The following is a 20517-nucleotide window of genomic DNA, read 5'->3' as shown; positions in this document are numbered from 1 at the left end:
ATGAAAAGAACTGTGTGTCTTGAGTGTTTAGATCTACACACATACATATATATATATATACACACGAGAAGGAGAAGTCCTTACACTCAAGAAGAGTAGGAAGACGAGTGAATCAGCAGCGAGAGAAGAGGGAATGGTGAGTTGGAGGAGAAGAAGCTCTTACGCTCCACAGGTAGGAGGTGAGTTAGAGAAGGAGAAGTTCTTACGCTCCACAGGTAGGAGGTGAGTTAGAGGAGGAGGAGAAGTTCTTACGCTCCACAGGTAGGAGGTGAGTTAGAGGAGAAGGAGAAGTTCTTACGCTCCACAGGTAGGAGGTGAGTTAGAGGAGAAGGAGAAGTTCTTACGCTCCACAGGTAGGAGGTGAGTTAGAGGAGAAGGAGAAGTTCTTACGCTCCACAGGTAGGAGGTGAGTTAGAGGAGAAGGAGAAGTTCTTACGCTCCACAGGTAGGAGGTGAGTTAGAGGAGAAGGAGAAGTTCTTACGCTCCACAGGTAGGAGGTGAGTTAGAGGAGAAGGAGAAGTTCTTACGCTCCACAGGTAGGAGGTGAGTTAGAGGAGGAGGAGAAGTTCTTATGCTCCACAGGTAGGAGGTGAGTTAGAGGAGAAGGAGAAGTTCTTACGCTCCACAGGTAGGAGGTGAGTTAGAGGAGAAGGAGAAGTTCTTACGCTCCACAGGTAGGAGGTGAGTTAGAGGAGGAGGAGAAGTTCTTACGCTCCACAGGTAGGAGGTGAGTTAGAGGAGGAGAAGTTCCCATGCTCATTATTAATGAAATAGATTTAAGCCCCCGGGCATTCCAGATGCTGGTAGCTGCTGTGTGATGAACATGGACAGATCAAAAGTTCCCTGAACATCAACTTCCTGTGTCAGAGGGATCAGGTGGGAGTTTAATTCAACATGACTTTTCCCCATTTAAACTTCCAGCATTGATTATTTTTTGTCGTAGCAGCACGCCAAGAATGAACACACCAAAAAAATGTTTTAAATGTTAATTAACAGCAACACTTTAACATTAACCACTAAAGCCTCTCGGGTTGTAGCAGAGATGATCATCTCCAGCTCAACCGTGTTGCACGTCTTTGGTGGTGGAGAACCCGGAGAACATGCCAACTCCTCACAGAAAGGATGCAACCTTGCTTTCCCCAGCGCCACCCACTACGCCACCATGCTGCCCGAATGACTTTAAAAACGACAGCATGTGTGAATGGTGTCAGAGGTCATGTGAGCTGCTCAATGGAGCATGCTACCTGGATTAAAGAACTAGAATGACTTGTCTCCATGGAGATGCTCTCAGCCTGATTGAAGAGAAAAGAAATGGAAACACCTTGCTAGAAGATAATGTTTATACATTTATTATTGAACCAGCCTTTGAAATCCTAAAGACGTGGTAAGCTTGTAAAAAACTCATTGTACTACTTAATAAAGGATTACTAGTCATAATTCTCATACAAAATGTACAAATATTTCAAATGATTTTGGTTACAGATAAAATACATATAGAAACTACTGACACCATTTTAATGACAGAGTTTGAAAAGGAAAATATTCGAACAACACAAATCTCGTACTGAAAAGATGAACAAAAGACTGAAGACAAATAATGGGACTGAGGTAATCGTTAGTGTACCAACATCAAACAAAGGTAGGACCTTCAGGCCCTCTGAAGGGACTTCATCAAAGCTGTGATGCTGACACTGGAGATGCTCGTGGTACCTGCTGTACCGTTGGAGGTTACAGACGAGCACAGGCCTGAGAGAGGCGGAGCATTATTAGGAGCCCAGACCTCGGTCACACAGTGGGTGAATGGGACCTCACAGATCTCTTCAGCCATCAGTGCAGCATCCAAATCCACCGGAACCACCGGCTGCTGAATGGAGGCATCGGACCAATAAGGACCCACAGGGACAATAAAGCATGTTCTCATCTTCATACAGTCTACAGCATCTTTATCTCAGCTCAGACTCTTCTCATACTGAGGAAGCCATGAAGAAAGAGAGAGACATGAACACGAGCCATCCTCTTCACCTGCTCTCGTATCAAGTGCAGTAAGAGAGACTGGAGATCAAAATATGCTGCTTCATTCTGACCAGAATACAAAATGATCAATTTTAGGAGGCCAGTTCTTCCTAATATATGTTAGTCCCTCTGGGCATTACCAACAAGTCAACTCCGCTATTATGGGCTAACATCACACTTTAGAAAAGCACCCATATTGTCCACCTGTACACAACACTGTCTGTGTTTCAAAGGCCATTCACAGTGAGGAGCAGAAGGCAGAGCAGTGGGAGGTAAGAGTCCAAAAACAGAAGGAGTCCAGCTTTAGAGATCCTGGGAATCCAACAGGAATCAGGTTAAGGAGTCCTGGTCCCAGTATCTGAGAGGCATGTGATCAGTTGGTGCATCCAGGAGACTGATTGTGGGGTCAGGGATCAACATGAGGTCACTCAGAATCCCGCTGGGCTTCAGAGGCATCAGCTCGGCAGATAGGACAGGTCCTGTTGGCCTGGAAGAGAAACACAGGAAGAGAAGAGTGTGAAACAAGAAAATAAAAATGAATCTGGTCATTTAGATCCATCCAGGAGAAGAACTGGATCTGGACTGGAACTTCTCCAGGAAGCAAATAAAATCTGCACCAATACAACGGTGCACCACCGTAAACACACACCTGACTGGTTTTTATTAAACTCACCTTCAGCCACTTGTCGACACACTTGGCGTGGAATTCATGATTACAGGGTAAGACCCTGACAAGCTGGCGAGACGCAAAGTCACACATACACACCACACACCTGTAAGGGATACAACAGCATGTTAGTGCAGAGTATCAGCCTACAGCCACCTGCCACACCGGCGCAGAGGAGGAGGGTTCTCACAGCATCTGATCAGACTGATGGTTGTTGGGGTTGAACCGGTACGATGGCAGCTGTTCTATATCTGCTTTCGTCAGGCAGCGGGGTTTGGCCTCTCCGAGGCGTTCTGCGAGGTTCAGCAGGGCCTAAAGGGTCAGACAGGTAAGGGAACAGTAGCGTGGAAGCTGGGGGCCAGCATGGTTCAACAGGACATGTGGACATGCTGTCAGCAGACCTGTGTCCATCTGTATTAAAATTCCTAGTGTGAACGTTGCCAACATGATGACTGTCCAAGCAGCAGATGGCCCCACCTCATAGTTCTCCACCTCTCCATCGCCAACATCCAGCTCTAGACTGATGGTGGGGGCCACATTAGGGGGCACAGGAAGCATTGACCTGCATGTAGAAGACAAACTTAATTAGGTGGCACAGATGTGTCGAAGACACTAAGTGAACAACACTCACAAGAAGTAAGGCAGGAAGCTGGGGTGGTAAGGTGACGGAGGCACGGCCTGCTGGGAGCGGTAACAGCGGCTCGTCAACCGGCAAGGCATGAAGTGGGGATAGGGCTGTGATGAAGAGCAGCAAATCACATTATCCATCAAGGACCAAATCTCAGTCCGATGGTGACATCATACTGATGATGTCACGTCCTCACCACTGTAAAGAAATCCTGCGACAAGGAATCATGGTGTGAGAGGAACTGAAGTGGCGTGGAAGGCGGAAGGGTGGCGGGAGGTTGGTGTTGGTGGGTGTAGCTGAAGCCCCCCCCCCTACTGAAAGCTGCTCTCCCAGGAGCTCAACCTCATTTTCAATCCTCTGTAAGGGCTGAGAGGACAGCAGGAGTTAGTGGACAATAACTGGGACACAGAACATGACATCATCATTGGTACAATTGGTCTACGCTCTGATGACATCATTAGACATTTAAAAAAAGAAGGAGCTGTGTAGACAAACAGGCTGATTTGAATCACTGACTTACCGATCGGGGCTGTTGCGTCTGGAAAGGCAGGAAGTGTCCCGGTGTGGGGAGATGGGGTGGGTGGTGAGGGTGGGGCAGCAAGAACTGGGGGTTGCTGGACAGCAGCGAGGGGAAAGCATAGGGCACCGGCAAATGCTGCATGGAACACGCCTGGAGCATCTTGAAAAGTAGACCAGAGGTATGAGAGAAGGAAGTCTGACCGTGGTGACAGCCGTACCAAATTCAGCCACAGGTTGGCAGCATCGAGCTGAGGGACTAACAAGCTCTCTGTCCTACAAACAGTCCTACACATACAAAGTCCTACAAACAGTCCGACACGCACAGTCTTACAAACAGTCCTACACACACAAAATCCTACAAACACAAAGTCTTAAAAACAGTCCTACAGACACACACAGTCCTGCAAACAGTCCTACACACACAAAATCCTAAAAACAGTTTTACAAACAGTCCTACACACACACACAGTCCTACAAACAGTCCTACACACGCAAAATCCTACAAACACACAATCTTACAAACAGTCCTACAAACAGTCCTACACCCACAGTCCTACAAACAGTCCTACACACACACACAGTCCTACAAACAGTCCTACACACAAAATCCTACAAACAGTCCTACACACACAAAATCCTACAAACAGTCCTACACACACACACACACAGTCCTACAAACAGTCCTACACACACACAATCCTACAAACAGTCCTACACACACACAGTCCTACACACACAAAATCCTACAAACAGTCCTACAAACAGTCCTACAGACACACAGTCCTACAAACAGTCCTACACACACACACATTCCTGCAAACAGTCCTACACACACACAGTCCTACAGACACACAGTCATACGCTCACACAGTCCTACAAACAGTCCTACACACACACAGTCTTACAAACAGTCCTACACACACACACAGTCCTACAGACACAAAGTCCTCCAAACAGTCCTACACACACAAAATCCTAAAAGCACACAGTTTTACAAACAGTCCTACACACAGTCCTACAAACAGTCCTACAAACAGTCCTACACACACAAAATCCTACAAACACACAGTCTTACAAACAGTCCTACACACACAGCCCTACAAACAGTCCTACACACACACAAACACACAGTCCTACAGACACACAGTCCTGCAAACAGTCCTACAGACACACAGTCCTGCAAACAGTCCTACACACACACAGTCCTACAAACAGTCCTACACACACACAGCCCTACAAACAGTCCTACACACACACAAACACACAGTCCTACACACACACAGTCCTGCAAACAGTCCTACACACACACAGCCCTACAAACAGTCCTACACACACACAAACACACAGTCCTACAGACACACAGTCCTACAAACAGTCCTACACACAGCCATACAGCTTACCGGGTGGTAGTGCTGTCCGGTGCTGAACACTACGCTGCAGGTAGGAACCTGCTGTGAGGAGCAGGTGGGGGGAAGGTGTTGGCTGCTGCACAGTGGCGCTGGCAGTCCATGGGGAGGTACTTGGGTCACTGTGTAAGACACTGGGACACTGGCCGGCTGCAGCTGGGGAGGAAACACACCAGCGTTAACACACACTAGTGGGGGCACCGGAGGGGGGGGGGGGGGGGGTATGGTCTGTTTGCCGACCAACCTGTTCATGCAGGTCCAGAACCAGGACACCTGGTTGCGGCTGCGGCTGCTGATGGTGGTGGTGTGAAGCAGGATGCAGTAGTCGCGGTGACAATGTTGGGGGCTGGAAGGCTCGGGGCTCCTCCAAATCTGCCCCCCCACCGCCATCTGTGGGAGGCAGGCCATAGGCACTGGGTGTGTGTGCTGGGTGGGTCTGGGGTGCAGCGTGGTGGCCGTCATGGTGGAAGTTCTCATCCTGCAGCTGGGGTGCAGGCCCTTGCGCTGCAGGGTGATGATGTGGGGGCATGTGCCAGGGGGGTCTGGAAAGACGGCCTCGCTGACGCCTTGCTGGTGGGCTAGAACGGGGGACAGAGGGTGAGTTTTATATCTGGGAGCCATGGGGGCCAAACCAAACCTCTGAAGGTGTTCCATGTTAGCTGTCAACACGTAACCTGACAAAAAACTACTCCACTGAAAGCTGTGATGTCACCGGAGCCTCAACACTATACCGCCACCTGGTGGCCGAGCGCTGGCCGAGCACCAGGTGGCGGTATAGGTTCAGGCGCTGTCAGAACAGCAGAGCATCATCCTACCTGTGTCTGAGCTGAGCAGGAGTCAGGCATCTCTCCTGGTGGTAGAGCGCATGAGGGTGGGGTAGTCTTCTGCCCGGGGGGACTAACTCCCAGGGCCGGATGGGGGGAGATGGGGTGGATGGTGGTGGCACTGAGGAGGTTATCTGTTCCAAGACAGATTGGCTGGACAGTCTCTGGCACTTCGGACTGGGGCTATCCGCACTCTGGAAAGGGGGGGATAAAAAGAGGAAAACTGGAGGTGTTGACGGAAGTTAACGTGTTGCTCGCAGAAACACGGTGCACTGACAGTGGTCCTGATTTAAACCCAGCAGGTCCTTCACCTGGGAATCAAGGTACTGGAACCATGGGATGGCCTATCAGAGGCCTGGATTCAGGCCTGCAGCGGACCTGAGCAGCGCTGCCCGGCCGTTGATCAACACAAACAACAATGATTCCCTTTAGCTCTGCCGGATGTGGAGCAATGACAGAAGACTGAGATCAGAAGAGGGGTGGAGATGAAGAACAGGTGAGGCTTGGACAGAAACAAACTGGGTTACACAACAAACACACAAAGGGTGTGTCTGCCAGTATTTTAAACACAGCATGTAAATCATGATGACGGGCGTGTCTCTGATTCGTGGTTTGATCCAAGTGTCACCGGGTGTTCTTCAGGTCCATCCATTCAGGGATTATTTTCATTACTGAATGAGTGTTCTTAGAAACCGCATGAGAACAAGGAGGTCCGTGGTGCTGCAGAACCTGGACCTGTGGCCCTCACCGCTGATGTCCACTTCGCCGGCATTAGCATTTCCAGTCTTATTCATCTTGTTTTTGTCTGCTCCTGCTCTGTCTTGCTATCGCTTCCCTATCCATCTCCTTGTTTTTGACTCGTCTCCGACCTGTTATTCTCTCTCTCTCTCTCTCTCTCTTTCTCAACCCAGCAGGTCAGACAGATGGCCGTCTACCATGAGCCGTCATTTCTTATGGTTTTTGCCCAGTCCCAGAACCCGACCTGAAATCTGATGGGACATGACAAGGAGTTATCAGACAGGAGTGACACACAGGCAAACACACACAGGTAAACACACAAACACCGTCTGCACACAGGCAGACTATCGCCCATTAGTATGAAAGCTTGATGGGTCTGTCTGCCCGCATTAGTAGGAAGGGGGAGCAGTCAGGCAAAGGTGTGTGTGTCTGTGTGTGTCCTGCAGCAGCATGCCTCAGAAAGTCCCTGTTGTGTCACATGTTTAAACTCACATATCTGGTTCAAACATCTTTATGCTAAAGCCAGAAAAAGGAAGAAAACACAACCAGACAAAAGGACACACACACACACACATGCACGCGCGTCTCTGCTTTCATAATCTGCTCATTTTCTTCTACATTCATTAATTTTTACACCCATGCTTCCCATAACCCCCATGTTCTTGTTGTTTCCTCTGCTACTGTTCCTCCCTTCCTCCCCCACACCTAGTCCCACAGCTGGAGGTAAAATCATTAGCAATGCCCCTCCATGTTTTTAGTCTCCTCCCCCTTTTTTCTCCCCCACAAGGTTTCTGCCTGTTAAAGGGAAGTTTTTCCTTGCCTCCGTCTCCAAAGTTCTTGCTCTTTTGGGTCAAGTTGGGTTCTGTCTTTCCCTGCTAATCCTGTAAAGTCCCTTGATGACTTTCTGTTATGATCTGGTGTTATAGAAATAAAATTAAATTGATACAATATCTCCGGACTCGTGTCACGTGTGCAAGGGCACACAATTCAACATGTGTGAAAATCTATGCAGTTCCAATTTGACATATGTCTGCTGGATTTTCTGGATGTTTCTAAATTCAAATCTGACGACAGAACAGAATGGCTTCCGTTTACTCCATGTTTCAGTTTTCATGTGTTCGGACTGTTAAAATAGTCCGGTCCAGTCCATGGGGCCTTAGTGTGGAAACTGGAGGGTGGCCGGTTCCAGTCCAGCGTACGGAGGCCGAGCAGTCCCTAGAAGTAACGCACTATTGTGGCCAGCGGGTGGCAGTAGCACAGCTACAGGCTGTTTCCAACCACCAATAAACCAAAGAAGAACACACTGGTACCACCCAGAAAACGTAAAGATGAGGTGCAGAAGAACCATTTGATCAAGGATCTAACAACTACACATGATTACTGGAGGACCCGGTGGACCTCCTGCTGGTACTGGGTGCAGGGCTTACCTTATCACTCTCCTCCCCATAGGCCAGGTCTGGGTGACAGCGGTAGGACCCCCCAGAGGTCCCTAAACAGAAACGGGACAGCAGGTCAAACAGAAGGAAACATACATGACATAAATACCACTACGCGCTTCCCGTGGACAACACACATTCATGATCATTAACATGCAAGTCCAAGATGTCCGAGTTAACATCGATGTTTGGCAACGGTAAGGCTGGAATTCTCTCCTTTTCTGAAACCAAACTGGATGATTCTTGTAAAGACACTGAGATTGAGATTAAGGGATACACTGTTATCAGGAAGGACAGGGACCGTCATGGGGGCGGGGTCTGCATCTACGTTAGATCAGACCTCAACTTCACCGTTCTACCAGAACTAGGAACAGACACAGAGTCTGTCTGGGTAAAGATCATTTATCCCAGAGCTAAACCTCTGGTCATTGGCGCAGTGTACAGACCCCCAGACCAAAATTCATTCTATGATTTATTGGAGAAACATGTGATCGGCTTGGGAAGCTCGGAGGTCATTCTGATAGGAGATTGTAACACCAATGTCCTTCAGAAAGACACCCCGACTTTCAAATCCTTCAGCAGCTTCTGTAATCTGCATAACTTTACCCAGCTGATTCAGCAATTTACAAGGGTAAGCACCACCTCTAGAACCATCATAGACCTAATCCTGACATCGGACAAATCTAGAATCAAAAACAGTGGTGTCATCGAGTGCAGTCTAAGTGATCACAACATGATCTTCTGCACTCGAAAAATTCATAGACCTGCAGCCCATTGTCACACCACGATCAACTGCAGAACCATGAAGCATTACTCCCCAGAAGCTCTAACAACAGCGCTGGAGGAAACTGATTGGTCTGATGCTTTAAACTCCGCCTCTGTCGAGGGGACCTGGTCTTCCTTTAAATCTGCATTTCTGTCTGTAATCAATAAGATAGAAATGCAGATTTAAAGAAAGACCAGGTCCCATAACAGCTGTTCGGGTCAGAACCCGTACAGAACCTTGGATGAAGGGGAAAATATTGAATGCCATCAAGCTCAGAAACAAATGTTACTCTGAGTACAGAAAAACCAACAATGAGGAACTACTTGAAAAAAGCAGAAAACTACGCAATGAGGTTAACAAAATGATAAAAAGTGCCAGAAAGAATTTCTTAAATGAGAACATTGAGGCAAACAAAAGCAACCCCCAAAAACTGTGGGAGGCCCTAAAACAATTAGGCTGCAGCAACAGACTCCAAACAAAAACCAGTAATATCTGCATTAACTCAAGTGGTTCGCTCCAGACCGACAGGTTGGTGCTAGCTAATTGTTTTAACAGCTTTTTCACCACTGTTGCCCCCTGTTGGTCAGCAAACTCCCCCCGCATTCAGGTCTGTACGGTTCTGACCACATCCAAACTCACTATGAGAAGCTAGGTGCTAAAAAGGACACTTTCTCTTTCACACCTGTTAATACCGTTGATGTGCTAAAACAACTAATTGCCCTTCAACCTAACAAGGCCACAGGCCTCGACCACATACCCACCCGGTTTCTCAGAGACGCAGCTGTCTCTATCGCCCCCGTGGTAACCCATCTGATAAATTTATCCATCAATCAGTGCCACGTCCCACAGGAATTCAAGACGGCGCGGGTTATCCCTCTGTATAAAAAAGGAAACAAATTAGAACCTGGCAACTACCGCCCTGTTTCTATCCTTTGTTCCATCTCAAAGGTTATGGAGAGATTAATCCAGGAGCAAATCAACCGCTACCTCGCCGAGCATAGCCTGCTCTTTGAATTCCAATCGGGCTTCAGAACATCCCACTCCACTGACACCTGCCTCATATATCTGACCGACTACATTAAGCGTGAAGTAGACTCGGGCAAATACTGCGGCATGGTCATGCTGGACCTCCAGAAGGCCTTTGACACCGTTAACCATTCAATCCTATTGAATAAACTAGGGGCGATTGGTTTTGATAGCACATCAACAAACTGGATGAAATCGTACCGTGAGGGACAAGAACAAATGGTAGACAAAAACGGAACCTTGTCCTCGTCCCTCCCGGTGAGCTGTGGGGTTCCTCAAGGCAGCATTCTAGGACCATTACTGTTCCTCCTATACATTAACGACATGAGTGCTGCCTGTAACTGCAAATTGTTCCTGTTTGCTGATGACTCAGCACTCCTGATTTCGGGAGAGGACAAAGTGCAGGTTGAGGAGGCTCTCAGCTCTGAGGTCACCAGAATCCGTACTTGGCTTACCGATAACAAACTGTCACTACATCTTGGTAAAACTGAATCGATTCTTTTTGGGTCTAAACACTCTCTACGTGAGATAAATGTTAATGATTTCAAGGTCACAGTCGATAATACAGTAATCTCCAGCAAAGAAGAGATTACCTATTTGGGCTGTGTTCTTGACAAATACCTGTCTGGCGATAGTATGGCAACTAAGGTGATCAAAAAAGTCAATCAAAGAACAAGATTTTTGGGCAGAATGTCTGCTTTTGTCAACAGAAGTGCTCTCCGGACTCTTGCTGGAGCCCTCGTTCAGCCCCTCTTTGACTATGCTAGCACCTCCTGGTATTCAAACATCAAAATGTCCCTGAAAACCAGGCTCCAAACCTCCCAAAACAAACTGATTCGGCTACTCCTCAATCTGGGGCCCATGACCCACCTTCTTCCTGGACATTTTGCTAGCCTAAAATGGCTCAGGGTAGAAGACAGGGTTCAACAACTCAAAATGGGATTGGCATTTAAAATAGTCAATGCAGCTCTGCCCACAGTCCCCTCAATCCCTGCATACCTGAATAAACACCTCCACAGATTTAGTGACACCCACAGCCACAACACTAGAGGGAGCTCAAACAACAACCTGATTACCCCCTCCTATAGGACTAACATGGGTAAATCATCTTTTTACAATACGGCCACCCAAGGGTGGAACTGTTTGACTCCTGCCCTCAAAACATGCACCTCTTTGGCCTCCTTCAAAACGGCCCTAAAAATACACCTTTTAGGGGGACAGAAACGGAGATAGTCATCACGACTCTCTCCGGATCAAACCCCCCCTCCTTTTTTTTGTCCACCTACGTTGCACATATTAATTGCCTTAGTAATTTATTGTAATTTATGTAAGTTATTTATTGTCATTCATTGTCATTTTGCATCAGTGGTGTAATTTTATTTGTTAGTTTGCACTGGCGGTGTAAAATCATTTTATTTTTGTTTTTCTAATGTTACGTTCCATCAATTGAGTAATTTAATATTGGTTTTATTTTTATTTGTATTGTTAAATTTGTATTGTTAATTGTGGATGATTTATGTACGAAGGACTTTCAACGGAAACAAGACCGCAAGGGCTTTTTTGAAATGCTCCTCTTAGACAGGATGTGTGACTGTACTTGTACTGTAATACATGCTACTGTGTGACTGTACTTGTTCTCTAACATTCTATCTAATAAATATATTCATCATCATCACACACAAACAGAATGTGTGTCCGCATTATGAGCTCAGAAACAACCAGGATGTCCTGATGATCAGTAAGATCTATAATCTATTCGCCAGCGACAGCTGCCATCCATACTTTAACCAAGCCTTTATTAGTTTTCTCTTTTTCATTTCCATAACACCCGCACCTCGTTCGCTTCAAGCCAAACACTTAGGGTGCGTTCCCACTGCACGAAGAGGACTCGGTTCCTTCGGGAGCAAATTCCTGCATTTATAAATAGTTGAAAGGTCTGCGTTCACACTGATTTCTTTGCGAAGGGAACTTTTTGAGCAGCATCCCGTTGCTGAAAGCAGAAGGGGAAGTCCCGCCCTCTCCCGTGTCTCGTTTGGTTTTGAGTGCTCCAGTTGCGGCTGCTGCTCATCCTAGGAGGGGAGCTCATTTTGTTCTGGCCTAAATCATAAATGCTACACAACGCTAGTCGTTTTTAACAAACACAACGTCGCTGGGATCCGTAAAGTCTCCGGATCAGTTCAGAACAACGGAATGAAACACTTGGAAAATGCTTCGGGTGATTTAAGCTCGCTGGTTCACTTATTTCACTGTCAATCAAAAGTAGCTGGTTCTGAACAAAAGAATAAAGTATTATAACGCATATTTAGTCAATGAAATCTACACACAGCGGTACATATTTCACCACTTATTTTTCCGGTAACTGAGCTTCCCCTCAGAGCAGCTTGGAGTACTCGCTGTACTTCCTCGACCCGAGACGCACGCGTAGCGTCACTACGTACAGCTGATCCTGCCTTCGCTCCGGCGAGCTTTCACACTGCTGACGGAACGGAGCAGGGTTCACTTGCAAAGGAACCGAGTCCCTCGTTTTCAGGCAGACTTTTTTGATCCTCTCCAGAGTCCGGATGATCTTTACCACCAGCCCAAATGCAGCGGATTATCAGAGAAAAGGAACTCTGGTCAGTGTAAAGGGGAGCAAACAGCGGCAGTGTGAAAGCACCCTGAGTGTTGACTGGTTTACAAGATAAAAAAGGAAAAACAGTGCATGTTTTCACTTGTGCTACAGACGGGTAGAATGAGGGGTAAAGCATCTACCCCTCTGCTACTTTGGGTAGGCCAGGGGTCGGCAACCTTTACGACTCAAAGAGCAATTTAGACCCATTTTCAACAGAAAAGAAAACACTGGGAGCCATAAAATCCTTTAGACATTTAAAATGAAGACAATGCTACATATTTTCATCATCGTTTTTTACCTTTATATATGTGTAAACAAACTATAGTGTGTTGCATTTATGAATCAATGAACTGCTACAGAGAAGCGAAATTACATTTCTGCACGCAACAAAAACATTTTGAACTCCGAAAAAAGGGTTGAAGGTTACTTTTTGAAACCAAAAAAAAGAATATTAGCAAAATGGCAAATACAATATTTATCACCTGGTTAATGTGATTTCTGCAAAACTAGCATATGTACCGTAATTCCCGGTGTATAAGCCGCTACTTTTTTCCAATATTTTGAACCTTGCGGTTTATGCAACGACGCGGCAAATTTACGTATATTTTCCCACTTTCGTTACAAGCCGTGTTTCGTTAAAGCCTATTTATTTTTCCCCCCGGGCGGGCGCCGTAGCTGGGGAGATCCGTGAGAAGTCGCCGCCGCTGGACCGCCGTACCCGGTCCCCACCGCCTGCCCGCCATCCGCCACGCGGCGTCGGACGCGCCGCCCCGCGGGGAAGGAACCCGCCCCCTCGACCTCCCGGGCGTCCCCACCCCTGCCGCACCACGCTCCCGCGGACGGAGGATGAGGGGCACGGGGGCAAGGGGGACGTGGACACCCCGCCAGGCGGGCGCGCGCGCGCCACGCAGCCTCCGACGGGCGGAGAGGGGAGGGCGATGGGGCGACTGCTCCCACAGCCGCGGCTCGAGCCCAGCCCCGCTTCGCACCCCAGCCCGACCAACCCAGCCCTTAGAGCCAATCCTTATCCCGAAGTTACGGATCTGATTTGCCGACTTCCCTTGATCTAACATGCCAGAGGCTGTTCACCTTGGAGACCTGCTGCGGATATCGTTACGAGCCGTGTTCCGTTAAATATAATTTGTTTCAATGTACCGGTAGACACCTGTAGTTTACGAATATGTGTGGCTTATTTTTGGACAAAATAAATATTTTTTTAAAATTCAGTGGGTGCGGCTTTTTCACAGGTGCGCATAATAGTCCAGCAATTACGGTAGCTGAATTTGTAGATTTCATCCACTTCCAGCCATCCATCCATTTTCTTCCGCTTATCCGGGGCCGGGTCGCGGGGGCAGCAGCCTAAGCAGGGAAACCCAGACTTCCCTCTCCCCGGCCACTTCTTCTAGCTCTTCCGGGGGGATCCCGAGGCGTTCCCAGGCCAGCCGAGAGACATAGTCTCTCCAGCGTGTCCTGGGTCTTCCCCGTGGTCTCCTCCCGGTGGGACGTGCCCTGAACACCTCACCAGGGAGGCGTTCAGGAGGCATCCTGAATAGATGTCCGAGCCACCTCATCTGGCCCCTCTCAACGCGGAGGAGCAGCGGCTCTACTCCAAGCTCCTCCCGGATGACTGAGCTTCTCACCCTATCTCTAAGGGAGAGCCCAGCCACCCTACGGAGGAAGCTCATTTCAGCCGCTTGTACCCGGGATCTCGTTCTTTCGGTCACTACCCAAAGCTCGTGACCATAGGTGAGGGTAGGAACGAAGATCGACCGGTAAATCGAGAGCTTCGCCTTTCGGCTCAGCTCTCTCTTCACCATGACGGATCTGTGCAGAGTCCGCATCACTGCAGACGCTGCACCGATCCGTCTGTCGATCTCTCGCTCCATTCTTCCCTCACTCGTGAACAAGACCCCGAGGTACTTGAACTCCTCCACTTGGGGCAGGATCTCCTCCCCGACCTGGAGGGTGCACTCCACCCTTTTCCGACTGAGAACCATGGCCTCGGATTTGGAGGTGCTGATTCTCATCCCGGCCGCTTCACATGCGGCTGCGAACCGATCCAGTGAGAGCTGGAGGGCGTGGCCTGATGAAGCCAACAGGATCACATCGTCTGCAAACAGCAGCGATCCAATCCTGAGGTCACCAAACCGAACCCCCTCAACGCCCTGGCTGCACCTAGAAATTCTGTCCATAAAAATTACGAACAGAATCGGTGACAAAGGGCAGCCCTGGCGGAGTCCAACCCGCACTGGAAATAGGTCCAACTTATTGTCAGCAATGCGGACCAAGCTCTGGCACCGGTCATATAGGGAGCGGACACCCTGTATGAGGGGGTCCGACACCCCATACTCCCGGAGCACCCCCCACAGGACTCCCCGAGGGACACGGTCGAATGCCTTCTCCAAATCCACAAAACACATGTGGACTGGTTGGGCAAACTCCCATGCACCCTCAAGGACCCTGCCGAGGGTGTAGAGCTGGTCCACAGTTCCACGGCCAGGACGAAAACCACATTGCTCCTCCTGAATCCGAGGTTCGACTATCCGGCGGACCCTCCTCTCCAGTACCCCTGAATAGACCTTACCAGGGAGGCTGAGGAGTGTGATCCCTCTGTAGTTGGAACACACCCTCCGGTCCCCCTTCTTATAAAGAGGGACCACCACCCCGGTCTGCCAATCCAGAGGCACTGCCCCCGATGTCCATGCAATGTTGCAGAGTCGTGTCAACCATGACAGCCCTACAACATCCAGAGCCTTAAGGGACTCCGGGCGGATCTCATCCACCCCCGGGGCCCTGCCACCGAGGAGCTTTTTGACTACCTCGGCAACCTCGGCCCCAGAGATAGAGGAGCTCACCCCCGAGTCCCCAGGCCCTGCTTCCTCACTGGAAGGCATGTCGGTGGGATTGAGGAGGTCTTCAAAGTAGTCCCTCCACCGATCTACGACGTCTCGAGTCGAGGTCAGCAGCGCACCATCCCCACCATACACAGTGTTGACCGTGCACTGCTTCCCCCTCCTGAGATGCCGGATGGTGGCCCAGAACCTTTTCGAAGCCGTCCGGAAGTCGTTTTCCATGGCCTCACCGAACTCCTCCCATGCCCGGGTTTTTGCCTCAGCAACCGCGGTAGCTGCACTCCGCTTGGTCTGTCGGTACCTGTCAGCTGCCTCCGGAGTCCCACAGGCCAAAAGGGCCTGGTAGGACTCCTTCTTCAGCTTGACGGCATCCCTCACCACCGGTGTCCACCAAGAGGTCTTGGGATTGCCGCCACGACAGGCACCGACCACCTTACGGCCACAGCACCGATCGGCCGCTTCAACAATGGAGGCACGAAACATAGTCCACTCGGACTCGATGTCCCCTGCCTCCCCCGGTACATGGTCGAAGTTCTCCCGGAGGTGGGAGTTAAAACTCCTTCTGACAGGAGATTCTGCCAGACGTTCCCAACAGACCCTCACAATACGTTTGGGCCTGCCAGGTCTGTCCGGCATCCTCCCCCACCATCGGAGTTGGCTCACCACCAGGTGATGGTCGGTTGACAGCTCCGCCCCTCTCTTCACCCGAGTGTCCAAGACATGCGGCCGCAAGTCCGGTGAGACGACTACAAAGTCGATCATCGAACTGCGGCCTAGGGTGTCCTGGTGCCAAGTGCACATATGGACACCCTTATGCTTGAACATGGTGTTTGTTATGGACAATCTGTGACGAGCACAGAAGTCCAATAACAAAACACCAGTCGGATTCCGATCAGGGGGGCCATTCCTCCCAATCACACCCCTCCAGGTCTCACTTTCATTGCCAACATGGGCGTTGAAGTCCCCCAACAGAACGAGGGAATCCCCAGAAGGAGCACTCTCCAGTACCCCCTCCAGGGACTCCAAAAAGGGTGGATACTCTGAACTGCTGTTTGGACCATAAGCACAAACAACAGTCAGGTTCCGTCCCCGCACCCGAAGGTGGAGGGAAGCCACCCTCTCATTTATTGGAGTAAACTCCAACATACAGGCACTGAGCCGGGGGGCAATAAGTATTGCCACCCCTGCCCGGCGCCTCTCACCAGTGGCAACTCCAGAGTGGAAGAGAGTCCAACCCCTCTCAAGAAGGGTGGTTCCGGAGCCCTTGCTGTGTGTCGAGGTGAGGCCAACTATATCCAGTCGGAACTTCTCAACCTCGCACACCAGCTCAGGCTCCTTCCCCGCCAGAGAGGTGACATTCCACGTCCCTAGAGCTAGTTTCTGGAGCCGAGGGTCGGACCGCCAAGGTCCCCGCCTTCGGCTGCCGCCCAGCTCACATTGCACCTGACCCCTCTGGTCCCTCCTATGGGTGGTGAGCCCACGGGAGGAAGGTCCCACGTAGCTTCTTCGGGCTGTGCCCGACCGGGCTCCATGGGTGAAGACCCGGCCACCAGGCGCTCGCCATTGTGCCCCACCCCCAGGCCTGGCTCCAGGAGGGGGCCCCGGTGACCCGCGTCCGGGCAAGGGAAGCCCAGGACCAATTATTGTATTCATCATGAGGGTTCTTTGAGCCACCCTTTGTCTGGTCCCTCCCCTAGGACCTGTTTGCCATGGGTGACCCTACCAGGGGCATATAGCCCCGGACAACTGAGCTCCTAGGATCATCGGGACACGCAAACCCCTCCACCACGATAAGGTGGCAGCTCAGGGAGGGGCTGAATTTGTAGATTTCATCCACTTCATAAAATGATTTTTGCTCAGTTCCGAAACGGCTCTTTTTCTCTCCATCCGGACATTTTTGAGCAAAGTCTGTGTGTTTATCCTAGAAATGTCTGACATTTGACTTTTTGTTGTTTGCCAACTTTCTGCCCACGTATCATTAAACGTTCTGTTTTCTTCAGACACTTTTCTTTTCTCGGATTTATCCATAGTTGTCCTACCTGGGGATCGAAAAATTCAAGAAGTCGCGCGCAATTTGGCACGCCAAATTACGGTTCGATGGTTGTGACGTATATTATGAGCGACAAAAAAATTGAATACGTTTTATTTTGTATTATTTATAATCCCCATAATCTTCAAATTTAGAGTTACATTTTAAAAACGAACGAACTAAAATAAAACACATTGAATTAAATACTCTATTTTCTAAAGCCACAGGGAGCCGCAGCAGAGGGATGAAAGGTTGCTAACCCCTGCATTAGGCTATAGCAGTGCTTCTCAATTATTTTCTGTCGCGCCCCCCCCTAGGAAGAAAAAAACATTTCGCGCCCCCCCCCCCCGAAAAAAAACAACACTCTTGTATCCTTATTAACATACAAAGAAATATGAAAAAGAAAGAAATATAGATCAACTTACAACAAAGAATAACTTTATTACCATTTTTTTAGTCTGCAACAGAAAATGAGGAAGCCAGGTCTTTCTTCTTCTCCCACCGTATATTGTTTACAACCGCTCTTCTTCTGCTAATCCTCCCTGCGTGCACTCTGACAATAAGGGCGCCACTGCCAACTACTGGAGGGGATGTGCAATTACACTTTACTAAGGCAAAAAAACATTTTCTCCACGGTCACAGGCGCCACCCCAGACATCCCCTAGGGGGGCGTGCCCCACCATTTGAGAACCACTGGGCTATAGCGTGGGGGAGGAGTCCACAAAACATGGACCAGAGGGATGCAGAAAGGGCTGAATGATCCTGGGGTAAAGAGACTGCAATACGAAAGACGAGGCACCACAGAAGAACAGACAGGTGGTTCAGCAGATTCACGTTAACATCCAGTGTCTGCAGCACAAACAACCAGACAGCATCTCGCTGCATGGCTGTTGTCGATCTGATCGTCTGCGTACCAGTCAGGTGGCAGCAACAGAACCAGGTCTGCACCCAGCAGGTCGGCGCCCTTTACCCGTTCAGATTCAGATTCTTTTTCCGGTCTTTGACGAGAGCAGATGTTTTTTCCTCTCTGCCTCTCGTCCCTGCTTGCATTCTTTGTCTCGTCTCGCCTGTCTGCTTTCCAGGACCCGCTGCGTGCTGAGCTCTGGTCTACTAAATCATGGAATTGATTAACTGATCTCTTAGTGCGATTGATCACATTTTTTTCACCCAAGCATGGGACTCCGGGGGGGCCCACCTGTCCAGACGGGACCCACGCAGCAGGCTACACCATGGATCCCTGGGAGAAATGGAGAGTGGTCTGTCCTATCTGTAGAGGACACTGAAGATATTTGGCTGTTTGGCTTATTGGTGGGGGGGGGGGGGGGGGCATCTGCTAATTGGGATGGGAGTTGACCATGGATCTAAAAGTGCTCTTCGGTGCTTTGGGGGACCGTGCGCCAGCCATGACTCCACCCTGCCTGACACCCTGAACAGATTCTTCTCAGGCTTCGACTCTCCGAGCAGCAAAAGGACTGTAGATCTCCCTCAGCGTGAGGTGCAGCATCAGCCGCTCGTCCTGCAGCTGCACCAGGTCTCCTCAGCCCTGAGGAGGATCAACATCAACAAGGCTGCGGGACCAGATGGCGTGTCAGGCCGGACACTGAAGTCGTGTGCTGACCAACTGGCCGGGGTTTTCCTGGACATTTTCAACCTGTCCCTGCAGCTGTCCACCGTCCCTGCCTGCCTTAAGTCCTCCATCATTGTGCCTGTACCCAAGAAATCATCCATCTCCTGTCTCAACGATTACCGCCCTGTTGCTCTGACTCCCGTCGTGATGAAGTGCTTCGAGAAGATCCTCCTTAAACACATCAAGGACGCCGTCCCTGCTGGTTTGGACAGCCTGCAGTTTGCCTACAGGGGGAACCGCTCCACGGAGGACGCCATCTCGCTGACACTGCACTCGGCCCTGACTCACCTGGAGCAGCCTAACACCTACGTCAGGATGCTGTTTGTGGACTTCAGTTCAGCTTTTAACACCGTCCCACCGGACATGCTGGCTCTGAAGCTCCACAGCCTGGGACTGTCTCCACCGCTCTGCTCCTGGGTCAGGGACTTCCTCAGCAACCGGCCCCAGGTGGTGAGGATAGGAGACACCACACCCTCCCCTCTGATCCTGAACACTGGGACCCCCCAGGGTTGCGTTCTCAGCCCTGCTCTCTTCACCCTCTTCACCCACGACTGCTCTGCATCCACTCCACAAACCCGGTTGTGAAGTTTGCGGACGACACCACCGTGGTGGGTCACATCTCCAACAACGATGAGACCCACTACAGAGAGGAGGTCCAGAACCTGATGCAGTGGTGCTCGAGTAACAGCCTTGTTCTGAACACCAGCAAGACCAAGGAGGTCATAGTGGACTAAAGGAGGTCCAGGAAGACTGAACACGCCCCTCTGTGCATACGAGGGGAAGCAGTGGAGCGTGTAGAGAACATTAAATTCCTGGGCATCCACATCTCCTCTGACCTCTCCTGGACACTCAACACCAGACACCTGGTGAAGAAGGCCCAGCAACGGCTCTTCTTCCTCAGGAAGCTGAAGCGGGCTGGACTCTCCTCTGTGCTGCTTGCAAACTTTTACCGGGCCACGATAGAGAGCATCCTGTGTCTCAGTGTGACCGTGTGGGACGGCAGCTGCACGGCGCAGGACAGGAAGGACCTATCCCGGGTGGTGAGGACAGTTCAGGGGATTGTGGGTCACCGTCTGCCTGATTTGGACTCAGTTTACACCTCCAGAGTCCAGACGCATTGCCACAGACCCCACCCATCCGGGCCACAAACTGTTTGTCCCGCTTCCATCAGGGAAGCGGTTCAGGACAATAAGAAGCAGCACTACGAGGCTCAGGAACAGCTTCTTCCCCCGGGCTGTGAAAGCAGTCGTTCCCTTGTAGTGATCTGGGACACTTTATGCCGGTCCTGTTGCTGCTGCTGCTATTCTGCACTACTGCCTGTGATTCTCACTCTCTCTGTGTGTATATATATTCTCTCTCTGTGTACCGTATTTT

General features: G+C 50.1%; 1 protein-coding gene across 1 annotated transcript in view; it reads right to left on the bottom strand.

Annotated features, from left to right (window-relative positions):
* Positions 1 to 2438: 2438 nt before the first annotated feature.
* The window catches only part of LOC137906623 (E3 ubiquitin-protein ligase RNF38-like), a 35509-nt gene continuing 17430 nt past the window's right edge, over positions 2439 to 20517 (bottom strand). Inside the window, 12 exon segments of the mRNA XM_068750911.1 lie at positions 2439 to 2501; positions 2688 to 2787; positions 2872 to 2993; positions 3159 to 3243; positions 3313 to 3416; positions 3506 to 3619; positions 3622 to 3675; positions 3830 to 3988; positions 5229 to 5390; positions 5479 to 5812; positions 6050 to 6252; positions 8224 to 8285. Of these exon segments, the coding sequence (XP_068607012.1) occupies positions 2439 to 2501; positions 2688 to 2787; positions 2872 to 2993; positions 3159 to 3243; positions 3313 to 3416; positions 3506 to 3619; positions 3622 to 3675; positions 3830 to 3988; positions 5229 to 5390; positions 5479 to 5812; positions 6050 to 6252; positions 8224 to 8285 (1562 nt within the window).

Source organism: Brachionichthys hirsutus, chromosome 17 (genome assembly GCF_040956055.1).
Source record: "Brachionichthys hirsutus isolate HB-005 chromosome 17, CSIRO-AGI_Bhir_v1, whole genome shotgun sequence".
NCBI classification, from domain to species: domain Eukaryota; kingdom Metazoa; phylum Chordata; class Actinopteri; order Lophiiformes; family Brachionichthyidae; genus Brachionichthys; species Brachionichthys hirsutus.
This window is presented reverse-complemented; position numbering and strand designations above follow the sequence as displayed.